At 52.4% G+C, this 22425-nt stretch overlaps 1 protein-coding gene across 3 annotated transcripts; it reads right to left on the bottom strand.

Annotated features, from left to right (window-relative positions):
• Nucleotides 1-152: 152 nt before the first annotated feature.
• On the bottom strand, nucleotides 153-22409 carry OCRL (OCRL inositol polyphosphate-5-phosphatase). 3 transcript variants are annotated; one of them, XM_085060807.1, is made up of 24 exons: nucleotides 22228-22409; nucleotides 22056-22135; nucleotides 21502-21581; nucleotides 20598-20636; nucleotides 20049-20159; nucleotides 19881-19976; nucleotides 19453-19573; nucleotides 19202-19363; nucleotides 18216-18317; nucleotides 17648-17762; nucleotides 15764-15880; nucleotides 15431-15618; nucleotides 13969-14080; nucleotides 12377-12486; nucleotides 11318-11453; nucleotides 9955-10065; nucleotides 9488-9653; nucleotides 9053-9288; nucleotides 5600-5623; nucleotides 3240-3359; nucleotides 2923-3007; nucleotides 2342-2469; nucleotides 1637-1748; nucleotides 153-1534 (listed from the first exon to the last, which is right to left on the bottom strand). In XM_085060807.1, the coding sequence occupies exons 1-24, from the start codon at nucleotides 22258-22260 to the stop codon at nucleotides 1410-1412; spliced, it is 2709 nt and encodes a 902-aa protein (XP_084916933.1). In that variant the 5' UTR covers nucleotides 22261-22409; the 3' UTR covers nucleotides 153-1409. The 3 variants fall into 3 exon arrangements, with proteins under 3 accessions (XP_084916933.1, XP_084916934.1, XP_084916935.1); XM_085060808.1 differs by having other exon boundaries at nucleotides 20049-20156; XM_085060809.1 differs by lacking the exon at nucleotides 5600-5623.
• Between the last annotated feature and the right edge of the window lie 16 nt (nucleotides 22410-22425).

The following is a 22425-nucleotide window of genomic DNA, read 5'->3' as shown; positions in this document are numbered from 1 at the left end:
TCCCCAGCAGTGCCTAGCATGCTGCTGGAGTGGCTGGGGGAAAATCCAGCCCTTGGCTGCCCCAGGAGTGAGCCTGGAACTCTGGACAGGGCTTCACTGCAGAGCAGAGCTGTGTGAGGGAGGGCAGGCGTGCCCGGCACAGCCCCCAGGCCTTGCACAATGGAGGTTTATTTGGAACGAACAGTTTCCCAATAAATTACGCATTTTAAAAATTTTAAGGAAAAGGCAGAAGGGAGGTGAGCCCGCAGTAGCTCAGCCAGTGCATGGGGACCGCAGGGTCACACGACACCCTGGACTAAGTCCAGGCACTGGCAGGGGCTCTGTGACAGCAGCCCCCTCCCCTTGGCTCTGGCCTCCCTCAGCTGAGGCCATGTGGCCCCACAGGCCTCTTAGTGTTTCAGTGGGGCAGGCCACTCTTGTACCCTCAGTTGCCAGCCCCAGGGCTGTCCCCTCCCCAGCTGTGTTTGACCCTTGCACTGCAGCACCCCCGCACAGCCCCCCAGCTGCTCCTCTGGCCCTCAAGGAGCATTTCTGGCTCCTTTCAGCTCCCAAATCTGCACCTTCTGCTAGCACCCTGGGGAGGAGAGAATGGACCCCATCCAATGGCACTGAGTCACCCAGCTTGTCCTACCCCAATGCTGTAGGCTGGGCTGGACGGACAGGGGTCCCACCCTGCTCAAGATGCACAGGACAGCCCAGGAAGGGCAGAGGGCACCTTATAGCCCTGCCTGACCCTGGCCACTATGAACCACCCACCATCCTGGGTCCCTGAGGGAAGCTGGGGAGGGGAAGGGAGAGTGAGGGCAGAATGGGGGATGCAGGGACAGACCTGTGTGCCGGGGCCCTGTGTCTTGGGAGGGAGGGGAGGGGGGAAGGCCCTGCCAAAGGGGAGAGGCCAAATGTCCAAACAACCCTCCTGGGTCACCACAGTCCATAGCACAGTGATGGCATCAGGGCTGGCAGGGCAGTGTGGCAGAAGGTGGCACATGTCCCACACCAGTCTGGCGTGGTGTATGCACCAGCACGTGTACCTGGCACTGGAAGGAGGCCTCCGACAACACAAGCCATCCCCACCCTTCTCCACAGCAGCTCCTGGGAGATAGGGGTGACACGGAGAGAAGCGTGACTTGGGGAACTGGTGACACTGCCACGGGATGATGGGTGCTGGCACAGTGCTCGGGTAATGACAGATCCACCTGGCTTCCACAGAGAAGCCCTAGGCCCCGGTGGTGGATGGCAGTGCAATGAGCGTGCAGGTCCTCTGCAGCATGGGGTATGGCATGGCAAGGACGGGGAACATATCCCTTCCAACTGTAAACACGCCACTTGGAGAGCTTCGAGCCTTTACCCCTCGGAGCTGTGAGAGGCCCAGCTTGAGTGCGGGCCCCGGCTTTGGCACATGGCAGGAGTCACTCCTCGTCCCCGGTGAGCAGGAAGCTGTAGAGGAAGTTGATGGCACGCTGGCGGTCCTGCTGGGTCTGCTTGGCCATCAGGTTGGGCGGAGGGCGCACGAGGAGACTGGAGAACAGGGCGGCTGTGGAGGCAGGTAAAATCAGTCTGTGGTGCGGCATCAAGACCTTGGGTGGTGCAGGAAGAGGCTGGGATTGAGCAGGGGCTGAAGAGGAACAACACTCACCGATCATGGTGGCACTGACATTGTTGTCCTCTGAGTACTTGAGCAGCTCCCGGAGGAAGGACATTAGGTACCGAAACACGTTGCGGTGGCAGCTCGGCAGCTGAAGGATCACCTGCAAGGAAATGGTGTGAGGAAGCTCTCCCACCATTGCAGCCTGGGCACACGTGGCACTCCGGGCCCCAGAGCAGCTACCCACAGTTGCAGCCCAGTGCTGATGGCACTTGTGGGCCATGGCTCCTGGTGACACTTCTTCAACAAAACCTGTGTTACCAGGAAAAAAAAGCTGTGTCACCAGGAAAAAGTCCCCGCTACCCTGTGGCGCTATCCTGCTTGTTTTCAGTTGGATCCCAGCTCTCACTGCCCCAAACATCCCCCTCTGCTCAAGGACATACATGGCCTGACCTGCTGCCACACCAGCTGTTAAGAGCCACTCACAGTCCTCCATGGAAGGACAGGATTTGTCACTCTGAGCAGGTACTCAAGCCTTCAGGACCAGGGGTGGCTCGGCCCTTTCCTCAGGCTCCTGTTCCCCATGTGCTTGAGGTGACAGAGGGCTTATTTGGGGTCTCTTTGGAAGAGCTCCATGCTCCCAGAGCCACTGCTGGCCCATGGGCAGGGAGTAGGAGCCAGGGCCAGGGCACAGCCCATGGCATCAGGAGCAGCCCTGAGCTGGCAGCAGCCCCACGTGTTGGCACAGCCCTGCACCTGTCGGCACAGCCGGCTGCTGTGGGACCCATCCAGGCACCGCTGGTACAGCTCATAGCAGATCACAGGCTCTGGCAGAGCCTCCAGGAAGATGAGGAGAGCTTCAGCCACAGAGTGATTACTACCCGCTGGACCACTGGGAATCAAGGGTCATGCTGAGCAGAGAGATCCCCTCCCTCCACAGATATTCATCTCTGCTTCCTCCTTTGACGTCATGCAAGTTCACGCCTGTCTAACCACTCCTCCTCCTCCTCCACTGTCCCCCATCCCTGAAAAATGCTGCTTTATCCACCCTGCACTACATTTCCCACCCTCTGGCTGTACAGAAGCCCCCTGCTCCATTAGCCTCTTCTCCTGACCATGCTCCACAGTATCCTAGCTCCTGTGCTTGCCACAGCCCTGGAGAAGTTTCCAGAGCCCCCTGGCTGCTTTGGCCACCACAGATTCAGCTTTCGGAGAGGTTGTGGTTGGAAGGAAGGAGAGCCCACCCCTACCAGGGACCCTGCCAGGTAAAGGTGACAGACAAGCTCTCCTGAGAGCAAGCTCTCCCAGCAGAGCTAAGATCCATCATGGAAGGATACGGATTGTCTCAGGAATGCTGGTGTCCAGGCAGTCAATGATCTGCTCCAACTCTTCCTGCATGCCTGGAGTCTGGAACAGGTCCTCCTGTCAAAAACACCACAGGGATGGACAAAGTCACTTTTCCCATAAAGGCTGAAGCACACAGCCAGTGACTGAGGGGTGAACCCTGGGACACCCAGCCCAGTGCCTCGAGCATGGGGAAAAGCCTTGCCCTGTAAACATCAAACTGGAGCTGATCTCCAGGTGCTTGTGAGGAACCAGGTTACCAGGAGATCTCCAGTGTGGCAGAGGCCCTCTCCCTCTCCCTCCCTCTCACCTGGTGGCAGGCATGCTTGAACAGGTGGTCCACCAAGAGCCAGATCTCTTTTGGCACCTGCAGTGGCATCTCATCTGCCTCCTCACAGCCCAGGGAGCCCATCTGCAGGATGGATTTCTCCTGGGGACAAAGAGCACACAAGGGCTCAGGCAAACCTCAGTCCCTTCTGTCTCAGGTCTTTAGTCCCTGGTAGGGAAAGCCGGGAGAGGGGAAGCAGGACTCTGGGGTGCTCTAGCCCTGACTCACTTTCACAGCACCAGCCATCACTCCACAGGTCCTGGTTGCTCACCCTCCTGCTGCCCCGTAGAACAACCTGTCTGGTCTCTCCAACAGCCCCAGCCCCCCAGGAGGAGGCTCTGGCTGCCCACAGTGCCCCAGTGCCATCCCAGCTCCCACCCTGCAGCCAACAAGCCCTTGTACTGTGGGAGCTCCCATGCTGGGGAGCCCAGTCCCTGTCCCCACTCATTCCATGTCTTCCCTGACTCCGGTGTGCTCCAGCCCCAGCTGCTCTCAGGGCTCTGGAATTGTCCTAATTTCTGGAGCTTCTTCCCTGATTTTCCCAAGGAGAGGTGTCACTGAGTACACACCACCACTGTCACAGTTCCTGCTTACTCATGTGGAGCAGCTGATGAGCTCTATGGCTCAGACATCTCCATCACACCAAGCTTTACCTGGATCCATGTTCTTGGCTTGATTTTACTCTCACTTCATGACCGCTCACATCCTTGTGAGCCCCGAGGAGGAAGCCATGCCCAGCACTCCCAAAGCACCCAGGAACCAGCACAAGTAGGAACACAACCCCGGCACCAGCAGAGGAGTCCACAAGCCACACACAAAGCACCTCACTCCAGCTGAGGCGACAACTGCCATGGCTGTCCCTGCAGCACACACAGTCACTGCCAGCAGCTGGGGTGGCTTCCCCGCTGTGTGCAGACACACCCTGGGTTGGCACAAGCCCCAGTGGCATAGGCACTAGCCCCTCTTGCCAGACTGTACAGCACAGCTCTGCCCTGCACAGCGCCAGGTCTGACCCAGCTGGCAGATGGGGGGGTCATGGCTGCATGGCTGCCTTGCTCAGCCACATGCACTGGGAAGGTTGGGAGACAGCATGTCAGGCAAGGGCATTACATAATTCCTCTAAGATGGAAAGGGAGAGAGCTGCAGATCCTCTCCCAGGGCTGGGGACCCTCTCTCAGGGCTGAGGCTCTTCTACAGAAACCCCCTCTGCCAGGGCATCACTAGAGCCAAATGTTGGAGCAGCTTCTGGCATGACTGGGAGAGCTGTGGACACCCTCATGCAGGAGATCTCAGGTACTCAGGGAAGAGGAGGAGAAGGGTCGAGGTGCCTCAGGGCAGAGGAGAATGAAGAGAAGGAGGAGGAGGAGCAGGAGGAGGAGGCGGGTGCGCATTAGCCAGGCGCCGAGCGCCCTCTCCTGCCCTGTTGCGAGGAAGGGAGGCATGGCCATGTCCTTCCCACGGGAATTTGCTCCTAGGATGGCACCAAATTCCTCCCTTCTCCTCTGCCAGAAGGAAGACTGTGAGCTTCATGTGGTTAAAGACTCGAGCTTGATCCCCTCTTAGAGAGGAAACATTCCTTCCCTCTCCTGTTTTATTCTGCCACTGCGCTGACAGCCCTGAGAGGAACAACTCACTCAGCCCGGGAAGCAGGCACAGAACCAGCTCAAAAAAGTTACAAATGTCAGAGCCAGTGCAGGGAGAGCAGGAACACGCCCCAGCATCTCCCACTTGCTCTCCCAAGGATGTGTTTTCCTTGCTTGGCTCCAGCACCGAGCATGAAGCAGTGCCAAGGGAAGCAGTGATCCTGCTCAGGCACTGTGGCCATCAGAACCAGGAGCCCCAGCTCCATTCCACTTGAGGAGGCACAGAAACATCTACCTCCTGCATGAGGCCCTCCCTTGGCCTTCACAGGGACACAAGAAGATGGAAGGAGCAGAAAGCCTGAGTTTCCTACTCCAGCCCTCTTCCCACAGGTCTGAGAGGGCGTGGTGAACTCCACCTTCCACACATCGTCAGAGATACGTCAAAAGTTGCCAATCTTTTTTGGGAATATCCAAAAAGGGATATTCAGGAGATCCTGTCAGGATCAGGAGAGTAATTTTTTTCCCCCAAAGCAAATTTGGTGACCTTTAGCAACTCAGATGGGCTTGGCTCTGGGGTCACTGTGTGCTTCTGCATGCACTCATCTAGCCCACAGCTGTGCTAAGAAGCTTTGCTGGCAGTTGTGTCCCCTCTGTGCTCCCCTCCCCTTTCCTCTGCCACAGAAAACAAGGGAAAAGCTCTCATTCTTTACAAACACACCACTGAGAAGCAGGCTGCCACATAGCAATTGCTTGTGTTACCTTTTCTAAGAAGCTGTCTTCTTCCTGAGAGCAGCAGGAAAGAGAGGAGAGGAAAAAGCGTGGTTAAGAGGGAAAAAGCACTCTGGGATTAACTCTTCTGATTAAGCAGAAGCCTAATTTGCATTACAAGAACCCACTGAACACCAGGTCCTTCACACATTTTGCTGACATGGCCAAAGTTAAACCTGTGGTGAGAGATTTGCCTGCCAATTAGGAACAATCCTGCTCACATGATGCACAACCTTGTCAGGATTTCTGGAAACCCCTCCAAGGGGCTTGGAGAGCACTGTTTGCTGGCCAACAGCCAGGCCACGGGCAGGTGAGATGCATCTACCAGGAAGAAGTTCCCTGGTCAGAATCACTGTCCCTGTGTTATTTGAGCCATCTTCCCTTGTGACCAGGCCAGAGATAAAACGTTCCCTTGGCTAAATCTGTGTTTCTGAGCATGTGGCAGCTGTGGAGCTCACAGGGCTTCTAAGCAGCTTTGGGTACAGTTAGGGGAATGAGGGTTTGTGCTCAAACCCTGCTGCTGCTGCTACAGCGTAAGAGCATTAGCATAGTGCAGGGAGGAGTGTGCCAAGCCCGCCGGCAGCACAGCCAAGCCCTCAGCATCCCCAAACAGCCACCCCTAAACAGCCAGGGCCGGCTGGACACTGCTCACAGAGTCTGCAGGAGGAAACGGAAGCAGGTTGTTCATGCTGAGTCTTGGCAGATCAACCTTCCAGGGATGGAACAGCCCCAGCACATTCCCAGGCTGAGCTGGGAGCAGCTGCAGCTCCCACGGCACAGGGACACCAGTAGCAAGTAGCATCTCAGGGTCCCCTGTGGCCTCTGCAGTGCCCGCTTCCTTTGGAGGCTCCCTGAGTTCTGACAGAGCCACAACAGACTGGCCTCTTCCCAGGAACACCTTGCTCCAAACAGGAGCTGGCACAGGTTTCTCTCCTGAGGCACAGAGGGAGGGACACCGTCCCAGGTTTGGGAGGGCAGACAGCCACCTGCACTGGAGAGGCTCCTTTTGTAACGTGTGACTCATCTCCAGCGATGAGCCTGACTGCTCAACTCTCCACAGAATCACGGAATGGTTGGGAGGCCCTTTAAAGCTTATCTTGTTCCAACCCCTGCCATGGGCAGGGATGCTTTCCACTAGACCAAGTTGCTCCAAACCCCTTCCAACCTGGCCTTGGACACTTTAAGGGATGGAGCAGATCCGGGCAACCTGTGCCCAGGCCTCCCCATCCTTACAGGGAACAATTTCTCCCTAATGTTAAGCCTTCAGCACAATCTACTGCACAAGACTCACCTATTCCTGACACGGGTTCTTCAAGAGGCTTTTTAAAACCCTCAGTAGGATCCCGAGAAAAAAACAGGATGAGACACTAATACTGAAATCCCAAAGGAGAGATGTCCAAGTGACAGCAGCCGTGTCACTGTCTCCCTTCTGGGACAATCAGGAGAGCCATTCCCAGACAAACTCCTACCTCCACTGTCCTACCCCACACCCACCTACCTTAGGCCCCTTAGTGACTGGATCTCCAGACCTCACTCCACTGAAAACCACAAAGTCTAGCCAGGCAGAGGAAAACACTGGATACAGCGAAGGATGGGCCCTAACACTATGCAAGTGCAGGAGGTTCTTAAGGCACAGACACTGCCAGCCTCACACCACCTGAGCAGCACCAAAATTCAGGGAACCCAACTGCTGGGCAGGAAGCACCTACATCACTGATCCAGGTAGTAAGTGCTCAGTTTGCCCTAACTCCAAGGATTTCTCAGCTCACAGGTAAAATCAGAACCAAAAGACTTAAAATATCCCCCATGTCCATAAGAGGAGCTCTGTGCCTGCTGCAGATACTGCGACAGGTGCTTTTTGTTGATTATTTTGCTTCCTGTATTTCTAGATGTTTATCAAATAACAGGAGAAGGAAATCTACAGGTAAAAGAAGGAGGAGAACTCAAAGCACTCTTACAAATCTAACAGTGTGTGTTTATAAGGGTAGAGCCAAGAGTCTGGGCCCAGGTTCCTCTCTATCAAGCAAGAAGTTGGTGCTGAGGAGGAAAAAGCACGTGGAAAAGCAACCAAGGCTAGTGAAATGTTCCAGACCCACTTCTAGAACAAGACTCACTTTCAACCAAATCCTGAGAAGTCTGAGGAGCCTGAAGCCTGGATCAGTTGCTTGACCTGAGGAGGCAAATACTGTATCTTGCCACCTGGATCCTGCTTAGCCTGACTGCATGTTACAAAGTCAAAATTCTGATATAAAACTGACTTTTCTGTATATTGAACTTGTGAGAAAAGTTGGTACCTACAATAAAAGATGGCAACTGGAAGAGGCACGGAGAGGCACAGGACAACTGCTGAAGGGAAAATGTGGAAGCAATAGAAGTGGAAGCTGGCAAATCTACAGAGGTGGAAAAGAAGCAGCTTATTGGACAAAAAACCCCTCATGTAAGGGTAAGGCTGCAAGATATGAGAGGAGAAGGAAGGTTTGTCTGGCAAACATGGTAGAGAGACTCAAACAATGGGGCTGAGTTTTCAGGTGGACAGAAAGAAATGACTCTCCTGGTTGAACAAGAATGGGGACATGGAATGGCACTCAGGAGCTGCTCACTCAGGAGCTGCTGCACCTCACTGGAACACAGCCAGGGAAGGCAATAAGAAGAGATGAATGAAACCAGCCTGGAAATCAGAATTACATCCCCAAAATGGGGCTTAACCCCAGAAGCAGCTGTGAGAAATACCCAAAGGACAAGAGGTGACTAGGGCACAACTGCACCCCCTCTCATGCACACAACAGGCTTTGGGAGGAGGAATATTAATGCTAGGGGCTGGCAAAGGTTGGGGGGAGGAACAGTTCGCTGCACCGCAGAGAGATCTCTCACTGATGAGTTACCTCTCACCCGAGGCATTATCTCTCACTTGTGGTTGGTGTGGGAGGAAATGGCCAGAGAGGCTGAGACACTGCTCATCTGCTGAACTGTGCCCTTCAGCACCCCACACCCACACCACAGTCTTTCTTTCAGTCCTCCTGCTTCTGCTTGCTCCTTGCCCTGAGCAGTGGGAATCCGGAAGGAAAAGGCTCCCGGGGCACTCGTCATGGTAGAAGCAGCCCTGGTACCTTGGAGCAGAGGACCTCCTTACTCCTATATACTTCTTACAACACAGTAGTGCCACCCAGCTGAGCTTGCCAGCGTCAGTACCACCAACACGAGGTGCTGGGATCACTTTTCCTTCCCATCAAATAATATTTAGAGCCTACTCAGAAAAAAGGGATAAAGCACAGGCTGTCAAAAGCCATCAGCTGTGTTAGAGGGGAAGAATAAAAGAGCACCTCAAGCTCTGCGAAATCCCTCAGAGCCAGCACAGCTGACCCGAGCTGCAGGCACTACTGCTTTTGGGAGCAATCAGAAGGGAATCAGGCCTGTCCAGATAAAGAGAGCTACTCCAGAACTCACCAGGTCTATGAGTTTGGTAACTGGAACTTCTCGGATCGGTCGCTTCATTCGGCACAAGGCCTCGAGTGAGGTGCCAAAGCAGCTGGGCAGGTAGGTCCCACTGATGGTCAGGAAATAGTCCTTCCCTCGGTCCAAGTGCAGGACAAGAATATCCTCAATTTTATCCTCACCGGAGTTCAGGAGGGTGACTGAGTCCTTGCTGACGTACACGTCCAGGGAGATTTCCGTGCTCTCATCTGCAACACACCGGAGCTCTTAGGAGCACATGGACACTCTCCAAAAGGGATGGCAAGGACAAATTGGGCAGGGACAGTGGGCAGGGACAAAGGCCACAATAGAAAAACAGACAAGACTGATGGCAAGAAAGGTGGGACAGGGGAAAGACTGGAAGGACTGAATGGAGATGGGATGGGGGCTCTACAGCAGCACACTCACTTGGCTCCAGGTAACCTTCACAAGGCTCAGCACGAAGCCATGGCTTGCAGTAGTGGGTGTCATTGAGCTTTGGGATGAAGGAGAAGTGACAGGTGACCTGCCCATTATTGGTAATCTGGAACTTCTGTTTCTGCAGCTGACGGAACTTCACGTTCTCAAACTCGAACTGCACAGCAAAGAGAAATCAAATGACATTAGTGGTCAGGATATGGCATATGGCCAGCCCCACCCCACCTCTGCAGTTGCCCCCCATGGCTAAAAGGAGCCCACCCAATGCAGAAGTCCTCACAGAAGTCCTGCCAAGGAGCCAAGACATGTCCTCTCTAACCCAATTCCTGATCATAAAAAAAGGATAGAGTTCAACTTCCTGTAATCCAGTTTACTGAACCAAAGTCTTTGAAAGTAGTTCTGGCACTTTGAAGGCTGCTGTGTTTGGGAAGTGACAGTGATTCCAGTTTCATCCTCACCTCTCTCCTGCTCAGCTCCAGCGAAGGAAGAAAGTCATTCTCCATCCTGTCCATTAGACGAACAATGTCTTCGAACAGCTTCCGATACTTCTGCTCATCCACAACCTTCACCTGTGAGAGACAAAAAACACTTAGTAAAGCTTCTGACTGAGTAAAGAGAATTTCACAGGAATTCTCTTGATCACAAGCAAACTGAAGAAGTGAATTACTTTTCTAAGCACTTGCTTGTGCAGCTGAAAGGCTGAGAGAGTTCACACACCTGGGTGCACTCCAAAGCTGTGTCTGCAACTTCACATAGATTTCACCCCTGCAGATGTTAACAGGGTCTGTCTGGCCACTGGTCACACAACTGGGAGATCACTGCAAGTGATCTCTGTGGGACAGCACTGGCATGCTGCAGCATTCCTCATGATTCTCCAGAGGGAAAGGAGGAAGGCTCTCCTTTAAAGAGACTCAGCCTATTCTACTCAGCCCAGGTGAGGCACACCTGGAGTGCTGTCTCCAGTTCTGGGCTCCCCAGTACAGGAGAGATACGGAGCTCCTGGAGCAGGTCCAGCAAAAACTACAGAGATGCTGAAGACCCTGAAGCATCTCCCTTAGAGGGAGAGGCTGAGGGAGCTGGGGCTGTTCAGCCTTGAGAGGACACACAGCTGAAAGGGGAGCTCATCTGTCTGTCCCTGTCTGCAGTGAGAGCTCAGAGCATGGACCAGGCTCTGCTCTGTGGGGCCCCATAATGGGACAAGAGGAATGGGCAGAAAATGATGCTCAGGAAGTTCCACCTGAACATGAGGAAGAACGTCACTGTGTGGGTGATTGAGCACTGAAACAGATTTCCCAGATAGGCTATGACATCTGCCTCACTAGAGAGCATCTAGAACCATCTGGACACAATCCTGTGCCATGTGCTCTGGGATGACCCTGCTTGAGTAGAGAGGTGGGACCAGACAACCCATTGTGGTCCCTTCTAGCCTGACCCCATTCTCTGAGACCTGAGACACCCAGGGAGCAGGAGGTAGCAAAAATGGACATGGAGTGTCTTCATTTGCTGCACCAGAAAACCCAAATCCACTGCCACTCTCCACTGAAGGCATTCAGGTTTGAACCAGATGACACATCTGTACAAGACAGGTACAACCAGGTCCACACAGCTGCTGCGTCTCCGTGTGGAGGAGGGAACACAGGGACTCACCCATTCCAGTGCTGCCAGATGCAGCACCCCTACAGCCCGCATACTTCAGATGGGTTTATCTGTCTTCTTGCAACAATCTTAGCAAGGTGGCCTGACTCCATCCCCACCTCCCAAAGCAATGCCTGGAACGCCTGGCAGTGCTGAGGTCCTGCCCCAACACATACACAAACCCACCCCAATGCGGAAAAGGGCGCTGACAGGCTTGTGATCACTGGTCTTGAGGTCCATGTGACTGCAGTACCGGAGCTGATTGATGTTCCCTCCTCTCCAAAGGATCCGATCACACCATGCTGGCACACGACACTTCCCACTACAAAGACAAACAGGTTACCAGGGAAATCCAGCAATCCTAACAAACCATCCAAGCTGTTCCCCTTCCCAACTAGGCAGTTCCCTCCACCCACACCATCACAGCAGTGATGGGATGAACTCCTATTAGTTACCCCAACTTGAATTCTGTTATTTCTTCTGCTCTTTTCCCCCTTCCCAATATGGAAAATAAAATCTCCATCCTTTCCAGCACCAGGAAGCAAAATAACTCTCAGTCCATTTCCACAGCCTGAAGCTATGTGTGCTGTGACCCAAGCTGCACGACTTTCTTTTGCTGCCAGACCTTTCTGCCCACAATCCAACCCATCACTTATTGTTTCCACTATGGAAAGTCTACTCAGCGATTACTATTATGTTATGAAGTCTGAATCCCGGGTAATCCTTCTTCATATTTGCTACCGTGCTGATTCATAAACATGGCAGAGTCAAAATCAATTGTTATGTGGTTTGGAAGTCCTTCTTGGGAGTTTCTCCCTTTGGAGCAGCCCCTGCAGCAGATGCAGCCCTGTCTGTGGGAGGCACCAAGCACAAACCACAGTTGCTACTGCAGTGCAGCCACCCTGAGGGTGTGCAAGTCAGGGGACAGGGTGACTCAGAGAGCCTGTTTCCTTAGCTCTTCAATTCCTTTTTATACTGTTTGCCTGTCCCTGATAATAGAAAAAGCCCCCAGTGCAGGGTCACCTGAGCTCACACTTCACCTGCCTTCATCCAGTGGGATTAGCAGCAACAGAAGTTTAAGGGATGTGGCCTGGTCAACATATACAGGGGCTGCTTATTGCAGAAACCAGGAAATAATGGAAGGCCAAATATAACACTGACAGATATTCACAGTTCTAGGAAGCAGATTTGTGAGAAAATGTGTTTTATGTCATAGGTAAATATACCCAGTAGCAGCCAATGTACCTGGAGTCCCAGCGATCTGTTTTAGAGTCATATTTATACGTGGGGATGAAGTTAATATCTCCCTCCATGAAATCCGCAAATGCTTTCTTCTGAGTGCGCTGAATATTCAGCTAAAGCAGAAAAAGAAAGCTTTAAAAGAAAAAAAAGCAACAAACCAAACCGAAACCCAAGAAACCGTCTCCTGCCACAGCAGTGTCAGAGAGCAGATCTACAGGCAGAGCAGCCACAACTTGTGGCCACAGAATTCACAGACACCCCTGAACTGCCTCTCAGACCTCACACCTTTAACAGAAGTAAAAATTCAACCCATAAGTGTATTATTTTCCAAACAGGAGGAGTACAAATGGGCACAGTACTGCTCACCAGACCATGCAGGCAGCATCAAACAAGAGTTCAGGGAAATATTAATTGCTAAATGCCTTCATCAGTTTTCAGGCTTAAGATTGCCATCATTAATCTTTCCCTATTAATCATTTTAGCAAGAGCCTCCAAACTTGCACTTGGCCTGACAACCTGACACCACCTTTCTTTGCTCGTTTCCTCTCCTGAAAAATCGCCTGGATGTTTCCCTCACTAAAACCTAAGCTACAACTGTTTCATGCACAAAGATCTCCAGTATAGGAAAAATGAGCTACAGAGGACAATCAACCAAATTTACCATTAAACTGTGTCAGAGGTGATATTGCACCACTGCTGTTCATATTTCACAGGTCAATCCTTCACCTGAAAGGCACCTGGTGCCAGTTTCTGTGCGCTGCAGGGAACCGCCGAGCAGGGAAGGCGACAGCACAGAATTCAGGTCCAACTGGCAGAGATTTGGGCTCCAAATCAATACCTCTTCCACAGCATTGATCACAGCAGGTTTGTTGCTGTGATAAATGCCTGTGTTCAGCTTGTTATTTGTACTTAAGAGAGAATTCATGAACAGAGACACAGACAACACACAGTGACTGCCTGAGTCACCTGGTTACCCCAGTATGGACATTCTGGTTTTGTTTAGGGGGTTGCTGCAAGCAGCACATCCAGAGCTCTGTCACGGTTAACTGTCCATGTCTATGTCCAGACCCTTGTTGCAGCGTGTCATGGAATCATGTAGGTTTGAAAAGCCCTCCAAAACCATCTAGTCCAACTGTTCCCCCACCACTATCAAGGCCATCACTAACCCGTGTCCCCAAGTGCCACATCTACATGCCTGTTAAATCACTCCAGGAATGGGGACATCACTGCCCTGGGCAGCCCATGCTATGGCTGGAGAGCTCCTGCCATAAAACAATTTTCCCTAATATCCAACCTGAACCTCCCCTGGCACAACTTGAGGCCATTTCCTCTTGTCCTACCAGTTGTTATCTGGGAGAAGAGACCAAACCCCACCTTGCTGCACCCTCCTCTCAGGGAGTTGTAGAGTGAGAAGGTCTCCCATGAGCCTTCCTTTCTCCAGGCTGAGCCCCCCCAGCTGTTCCTCATCAGACATGTTCTCCAGCTCCTTCCCCAGCTCCATGTCTGCCAGCTCCTCCCAAGCAGAGACACATCCTAAACCAAGACAGGTTTCGCCCAGGGATGGGGCAAAGGTGAGCAAGTTTGCCCTGACTGACCTGGTCATACGTCAGCAGCTTCTGAAGCTCGTTCTTGCTGATGAGATTCTTCACTTCACTGGCATCTGGCAGACACAGCCTATAGTTCAGGTCTCCCAGCCAGATGACAACACTGCAAACAAAGACAAACATAGAATCATGGAATGGTTTGGTTTGGAAGGCACCTTAAAGCTCATCTTGTTTCAGCCCCCTGCACCTTCCACTATCCCAAGTTGCACCAAGCCCCATCCAAGCTGGCCTTGAACAATTCCAGGGATCCAGGGGCAGCCACAGCTTCTCTGGGCAACCTGTGCCAGGACCTCACCACCCTCACAGGGGAGAATTTTGAGAGCAGATCAGCTCAGTTAACATATCCCTTTTCAAAACCACATTAAGGCTGAGACATATGGAAGACAAAAAGGAGACATTAAAGATTGAGTCCAACAGCAGAAATTTATAGTGACAGCAGATCCTACAGGACTAAGTCCATCTCCTTTGGAATTACCCAAAGACAGAAGACTTGGTTTAGTAGGAGATAACAAGTTTGCCTCAGCCTGAAAAGAGCCGAAGAACAGCACTGACTCTCCAATGAAGCAAAGCCAGTGTATCCCACCAAGCTCCACACAAAATCCAGCTGGTATTGAGGCTCTTCTCGTGTTTGGAAGAGGGTAATGGTGGAGCTCATTAAGCAGAGCCAGCCTGTCAGCTGGGACAGGTGAGGCATCTGTATCTGCAGGGTCCCTCATGTGACACCCTGTTTTTACCTGTTGGTTTTTCACTGCCTTTCCTTCAACCAGAGCAGGCCACTGCTGCACCACCTACTGAGCCAAGACTGCCTGACACAGAATTAGCAGGAACAGAATTAGGTTCTTGGAGTTTACAATCTTCTGGACATTGTTTCCCATCTCAGCCATCAGCCACATCTCACAAGCACCCACTCCCACCCTGCTCCTTCTCCAGGCTTCCAAACAGGCCTACAGTCTTCTTGTTATCAACAGCTAAAGAAACAACTCATGGGACTCACTCTTTACTCCATAAAGGGTTCATTTAAAGATTAAAATTTAAAACCCTGGCTAGTACCAAAGCTCTTCCTGTTTACAGTCAAACCTCAACATTTCCATTAGTGGATTATCAAGGATAATCTAATATCTGAAGTTTTTTTCAGTACTAATCCACTCTACATTTTTGGTTTTTAAATTGTTTAAGTATTAATTACAGAAGTAACAACCATTTGCATTCTGTTTTGGCCTGCTGAAAAGGAAGTTATACACAAATGCAAGGAAAGGGATGTTGGGGACAGGGTGAACAAGGCACCACAGCAAGGAGGTGACAAGCTTGTCTGCAGGAACTGCAGCACTTCACAGCCCTTGGGACATCAAATTATTTCATAAAGCCAGAAAACCTATCTGCATGAAACCTCCTGTTGCTGCAAGTCTGACTCGATTTGGGTTACCTGACACCACTTCAAAAGCGTACAACTCACTCGTGCTTCATGATGTTGAGCTCAGATAGGCTGTCACTGGGGATGATGAAGCTCATCCGGGCACAGATGTCCTTGTAGTCCTGGTTTCGGCGCTCAAAGTCTTCCACGTGGGCAGCCAGGTGGGAGTTGACAATGCAAAAGGTGGTGTTGTAGAACATGAACCTGATGGCCACACCACCCTTGTTGCCCTGGGGACAGGAGGGACTAGTGAGTTTGGAGCAGGTAGCAGGTGAGGCATGGGGAGAAGACTGGGATGGTACACATGAACCAAACCAAACTATGCCACTTCTTGCATGGATACAGGGAAGCGACAAGCTGGCCTCGGTGACTCACCATCTTTCCCATGACTCCTGTGCCCACAGACTCTGTCACAACCTCTCTGATATTGCTCAGATGATCCTTCTTAGCAAATATGAGCAACATCATCCCAACCAGGCGGACCATTTGCACCTGCAAAAATAAACAGGAGCCTAAGTTCCCAGAGAGGCAATGGGAATACAGTTCTGATGTGCTCTGCCTGATGCTCTGCCTCTCCCTGTGTTCTGTACTCAATCCCTAATTGCAACAACAGAACTCAAAGGGTCTCCCATCCACAGCAAGGTTTTTGGGGTCCATCTATCACCCCCCAGGAGGTGCCAGCCATGCTGAGCTCACTGCATTCCCCGCTCTGGTCCCTGCCTACAACAGGGTAGGCAAAGAGAAACTGAATAAATGCTCAGCAGGTTTGTGACTCAGGTCTCAGCCCTTGCCGTGCTCTAACCAGCACAAGCAGAGAAGCTCCCAGTGCTCCAGCCAGGCCCACAGCGGGGGCTGTCCTAAGGCTGCAGGTGCAGTGGGAGTCAGAACTCACCTTGGCTTCCTCCAGACTCCAGTGCAGAGGGAAATGGGACAGAGAGGCTCTTATTTCCCCAAGGCAGATGTGCCTGATGCATGGGGTAGCAAAAGGCATCTCTGAGCTACACAGACTGACTCATTTTCAGGAAATACTTGCTCCCTAAAGCCAAGGGCCTGTCCGGATCTGAGTAGTTCTCCGCTCCTGCAGAGCTCAGCCCATAGGGGTTAACACTGTGCTCACGTGCCCTGTCACAGTGGGGATCTCAGGTCTGCTGCTGATCTTTTACATGTGCTAAGCCAACACTGTCCAGTCTGTGACCTTCCTGCACCTCCAAAACAGCAGTGTCAACACTCTGGAACAGTGACAAGGCCTCACCTCCTTGAGCAGTCTGCATGCTCACCTCTAGGCACAGAAACATTCACATGTGTTGGATTAAGTCTATGGAATGAGGAAAGAAGCTGAGAGAAGAGAATTCAGCTGCAAGAGCCTAGCACTCAGTCTACTCTGAAGGAGCACAACTTGCAAGTGACCACAAGCCTTATCTACAGCTTCAGCCACTTCCCCCTCCTGCAGCCATATCCTGTGCTCTCCCTTTCACCAAGATGGGAGAAAATCACCCAACACTCAGGTGAAGCACAGGAAGGGGAGGGAGCAGGAGCCTCTCTGCAGGTCAGGCCATGACTCCTAGCTCCCCTCAATGGGTCTCAGTTCAGCAAGATGCTCTATTCCCTGCTTCATTCACTGTAACACCTGTCCCTGAGCTTGGCTCAGAGCAAGCAGGATGGGGTATGACAGCAAACACACAGGCTAAGGAGGAAGGGGAAACCCATTCATTTATTTTGGACTGGTGTCTGCAGCAGAAAGGTTTGTCACAGCAGAGATAAAACCAATGTCTTGCTCTAAACCAGCCAGGACAAGGTCCTGCTGCCACAGTTGAAGCAATTCTGACTCAAGGCAGCAGGCTCCTGAAGATTTCACTTCATAAATCATCCCATTCCTTCAGGGAAAAGCTATTAATTTAACTTACTAGCTCAGGACACACCTGGCTTCTATATTACAGGATGAGAAGGTAATACAGGTAGAGAATTTGAACCTGCTGCTTCTCCGGCACCTACCTCCTATTTGATGAAGATATTGTAAGCTCCACCTTTATAAATTTCTAATTCAAAGCACAGTATTTCCCTACAACTGTGGCACAGAAAGAGACTCTCCACATTTAACTTGGCACACTTGACACGTGCCCAGGCATGCACATGCCCAGTATCACCCTTGGGTTCTCCAAGCCTTGCTTCTTGGACAGGTGAGGAAAGGAGCCCCTTTCCTTTTTCCTTCCCATCATGCCAGCTCCATAACAAGACCCCATGCCACTGAGCAGAACTCACTTTCTTGTATTTGGCCTTAGGGTGCAGGGCCCTCTCCACAGCAGACAGCCACTCCTGCTCCTTCGTAGAATCGAAGTAGAAAAAAGCCTCCGTGCTGAGGTCCAACTCCTGGAACCTGGAAATCCAAGAGCTTAGCACCTCCAGCCCTCTTACACATTCCCCTCTTCCTACAGGAATGTGAAACCTCCAGCAACAGCCCTTGGAGGAACAGCTCCTTATGGCCACTTGCTAAATAAAGCAGTAAAATCTCCCCATAGGGCCTCTAGGATCCTATCCCAAACCTCACAGCAACCCTCTCCCTGAGAAACACCACTTTAGGCAGAGGACAACAAACGAGCTCTGCAGATGCCTCCAGGAAAACCTATTATGTCATGCCAGCTTTGTTCAACCTGATCCTCTGCCTCATCCGATGGCTTTTTGCCCTCAGATGGCCCCTGTGTGACACAGCTCAGCTCTGTGCAGCCTCTGAGAACACAACAGGAACCTAAACCAAGCCCAGCCCTCCTGAATCCCAGCAAGAGCAACAAGGATCCAGCATCGTCAGTAAATTCAGGTTGCTGCCGCTCACCCGATGCAGTAGAAGTCTGGAGGCTCTGTGTCATACACCAGCCACGGATTCAAGAAGCTGTCAGGAGACTGCCCATTCACATTCCATGTTCCCACAAAGAACCTACAACACAAAAGCAGCTGAGCTGTTAGAAAACACAATGAAAACCACAGCAGCACAACAGAGTTCCGGCTGGAAGCACATACTGTGAGCTGTCTGCAGGGCCACGTCAGCCATGGGGGAACTGAAATTCACAGAATCACTGAGGCTGGAAAGGACCTCCAGGATCATCAAGTCCAACCTGTGCCAAATCCTCATCTTGTCACCCAGCCTAGAGCATTGAGTGCTACGTCCAGTCATTCCTTGGACACCTCCAGGGATGGGGACTTCACCATCTCTCTGAGCAGCCCCTTCCAATGCCTGACCACCCTTTCTGTAAAAAAACTCTTCCTGATATCCAACCTGAATCCCACTGGGGCAGTTTGAGGCCATTTCCTCTTGTCCTGTCCCTTGCTCCCTGGGAGCAGAGCCCAACAATCCCCTGGCTGTGCCCTTCTGACAGGGAGCTGTGGAGAGCCAGAAGGTCTCCCCTGAGCCTCCCTTTCTCCAGGCTGAGCCTCCCTCACTCCCTCAGCCACTCCTAAAGAGTTCTCCCAGTCTTGGCTCATTTGCAGTGACACTCCTCTCAGAGTAAGACATTCCACCAGCAAACATCTGGCTCTTTTAACACCATGTCACAAGGGGCAACATCAGGACACCATAGTGGGACATCTGTCTTCACCCTTTCTGCCCAGCTGCTCCAGCCTTACCAAGGCTCAGGAGATCTGACACACACAAGAAAACAATAGGAGCAGCTGCACCATGGACACTTGGTGACTTCTGGGCTGCACCATCCTCATTGGCCACCAGAGCTGCAACCCATCAGCAGCTGCCAGGGTCCAATCCTGGGTGAGATCTGAGCTCACAGGAAAGATCTCAGAGCTCTGTCCTTCCCTCCCAGGTCTTACCTGAAGTTGTGCAGGTTGATGTAGGCCTTCTCCCTCTTAGCCAGCACGTGTTTGATGAGGCCCTCTCTCTGCCCCGACTGTGTGCTGGGAAAAAACATCTTGCGCATTGTGTTGGTCACCTTGGGCTGGTCTCTGGATGTACCTTCTCTCTCTCGGTGAAATCTAGGAAGGAGGCAAGAGCAGCACTAGAACTAGTTCTGCTATCTAGGAAGACAAGTGAAAAAAGGGAACAGATATTCCGCTTTACTTACTGCTTATTCTGAGGGACAGGAGGAGGGGGAGGCTCCCGCCGAGATCCCGTCTGGTGGTTTTGCATGTTCCTTTTCTCTTCTAGGCTAAGAGTGTTGAAGTCATCCTCAAACGCCAGAGCTCCTGTAATGAAACATCCAAGAACAACACCCTGAGAAACAATTTGAAACAGCTCAGATCAAGAAAGAAAAAATGTAACTCTACACAAAAGCAAAAAACTGAACCATAGCAGGAATATAACTGTAGGACTCTGGCAATGGGAGAAACGGACACTAACCACAAGTCAAGGCAGGAAGGCACTTAACATGCACAAGCCAAGGCAGAAAAGAGCACTCAGGAAGGAATGAACAGACAAGAGAGCAGGGCCAGACTCAGCTCCCAGCCTGGTCACCCAAGCACTGCACAGACCCTGGAACAAAGCTGATTGTACCTGGAGAAGAGGCCTGCGATAGACCTGTAAGGCCTGACTCCACCTGGTGCCAGATGGCTGAGTCCTTAGATTCAGGAAGAGACGCTTTCAGGTGGGCTGGAAAAAAACCCATACCTGTCAAAAACTGCTGGCAGAGGATTTCACACACACAGGTGCAGCTCTGCTCACCTTCCTGTATGCTCTGCACTTCCGACAGGAATCCCAAGCAGCGCTCCTCATCTGGGATCTCGAAGAGCCGCTCTGGCGTCTCGTCACCCTGTATCCGCACCTTGCAGCCTGCTTCAAAACACACTCACTGAGTCAGCCCAGGCTGCCTCACAGAGAGTCACCAGGCTTCCCAGCCAGCTTCCAGGTGTTGTTTCTGATAGAAACCTGCACCTAAGTTACTCTCCCTGCGCTTCTGAGGTCCCCCCGACCTGCTGGTATCCCCAGCATGTTCTCCTGGCTTTAGGAATTCTACTCCCTAATGCAATCTCACAGAGAAGACCTCTAAAAGCAGGAAGAAAAACTGTGAACATTTCAATCATTTGCATTTCAAACCTTGTCTGTCACGACAAATGAGTGTCTGACAGAGCCAGATGACATCAGAAGGAAAACAATCCCTGTTTGAGCAGAAGACAAACACAGAGCCTGGGGGAAGCCTGGAAGGCAAAATAAGCACCAGTGGCTGTTCCCTGACAGGGCCTTTGGCCACATCACTGCCCTTACAAGACTTACTGTTTGTAGCTATATCAATCAGCAGAGTTTCTTCTGCCTCTGGAAAAGAGAAAAACAGGATCAGTAGAGCTCACGCTGGATGCTGCAGTAAGTGAAGACTCATATAATTACACTAGCTGCTACCAGCCATAAAAGTCCGGACAGAGGAATGAAGAGCTCTAATTTACATCTGTACATTCTTAACAGTTCTGGCAGAGAGAACCTGGACAGTCACCTCCCAACAAGTGTCCCAGGGAGACTCCCACCACACAGTTCTCATACAACTGGATGGTTTTTCCCCATCAGTGCAGCTGCTTTGGGAAAGACCAATGTGACAAGGAACTTGCAAGCTTATCTACAGAGCAAGATCAGGGGCAAAACATCACTGAGCTGTACAGAAGGGAATAAGCAAATCCAAGAAGAGACGCTTTTATTTCTGACAAGGATTTGCCCCACGGTCACTTGCTGCTATTTAAGTCCTTCCAAGACAAGGCCTAAAGCCCTTCCTCATCCAACAGGTAGCTGTTGAGAGCTGAGAGCTTGCTAGACCTTATGGAAGTTTAGATGTAAACATGCAAGAATCAGGCAACAGCTCCCAACTCTTGGGATAGCAAAGATGCCTGAGAGACAGACACCAGCAGACACCCAAATTCCAGCCCCTGAAACCCGGGTCTGCATGTGCTGGCTCTGTGTGATGCCAAGCCCACACATTGGAGCCAGCCAAGTTCTTCAAAAGTGCATGCTGACATGGAATGACAACCTGCTTGGATGAGGAACAAGGGGATTCCATAAGATGTGAGTTGCTGTATCACAGGGAAGGATTCAATCCACACTGGCTCAGGAGGCAGGTCAGGAAACACCACTAAATTTGGGATTTGAGGAAGAACAGCAGGGGATTCTCAACCTTCCCCCCAGCAGTCAGTACCTTGCACACATTTAAAGCGGCTATTGATGGGAATATAATCCGGATCAGAGTTTTCTTTCTCCTGGGAGCAAATAACGATTCTGCAGACAGAAGGAAGGCTTGTAAAGATCCATGAGCAACGCCCTGCTCACACACACAAACGGGAGCTGTGTGTACAGAAACACGATGCTTGATTTCTATCGCTAAGCTGCTGGGGGAGGAGGAGGAAAAAGGCAACAAAGGTGAGACCGTGCAGGACGCGGATGCCCGGAGGGAGAAGTAAGATCTGTTGAACTCTCCCGGTCACGGGGCAGATCCAACATGGGGGTCGCAGCGGCTCTGGCTGCCGGAGAAGCATCGGGGAGCTGGGAAGGCACCTCCGGGGCGCCGGTCCCGCGGCTCCCCGCCCGCAGGGTGAGAGAAGCCCGCCGAGGGGGACACGCAGGCTGCGGCAGCTCGGCGGAGAACCGAGCCGTGCCCGGGCACGGCGCGTCCCGTCCGAAGCCCCGCCGCGGCGGCACCAACCGAGCCGAGCCGAGCCGAGCCGAGCCGGGCCTCGCCCGGCCCGCACTCACCCGTAGCGCCCGGCCCGCCGCTCCAGGCCGAGAACACAGGGCTCCCGCCGCCCGGCCCGCACCTCCGCGCCGGCAACACTCTGCGTTGCAGTTAAGGAAACCTCCGCTGACTGGCCTACCCCGCCCTGCCACTTCCCCCCGCCCGTCCGGCCCCGCCGCGCCCGGTGGATACGAGCAGGCCGCAGCCCGCGGCGCGCGCCTCCATGGCAGCGCTCGGTCTCCCGGCGACTCCGCGCTGGTCACGGGCGCGGAGCAGAGCGGCGCCCGCCGCCGCGCCCCCTAGTGGCGGGAGGATCCCACCGCCTGTGCCCGTGACGTGCACCGATGGCGCGGCTGGAACCGGGAGCGCACCGGGGGCGGGGGGACGTGT

The sequence above is a fragment of the Lichenostomus cassidix genome, chromosome 4A (genome assembly GCF_008360975.1).
Source record: "Lichenostomus cassidix isolate B80296 chromosome 4A, HeHo_3.0, whole genome shotgun sequence".
Taxonomy (NCBI): domain Eukaryota; kingdom Metazoa; phylum Chordata; class Aves; order Passeriformes; family Meliphagidae; genus Lichenostomus; species Lichenostomus cassidix.
The sequence above is the reverse complement of the archived record's forward strand: the minus strand, read 5'-3'. Positions and strand labels throughout refer to the sequence as shown.

Bases quoted from the DNA above. Each gene is read 5' to 3' on its own strand.
- OCRL (XM_085060807.1), bottom strand. From the start codon at position 22,260: ATGGAGGCGCGCGCCGCGGGCTGCGGCCTGCTC. The intron at 17,763-18,215 runs GTGAGCGGCAGC...TTGGATTTCCAG, and splicing joins CCAGACTTCTACTGCATCGG to GTTCCAGGAGTTGGACCTCA. The intron at 15,619-15,763 runs GTGAGTCACCGA...TCCTGTCCCCAG, and splicing joins CAGGAGTCATGGGAAAGATG to GGCAACAAGGGTGGTGTGGC.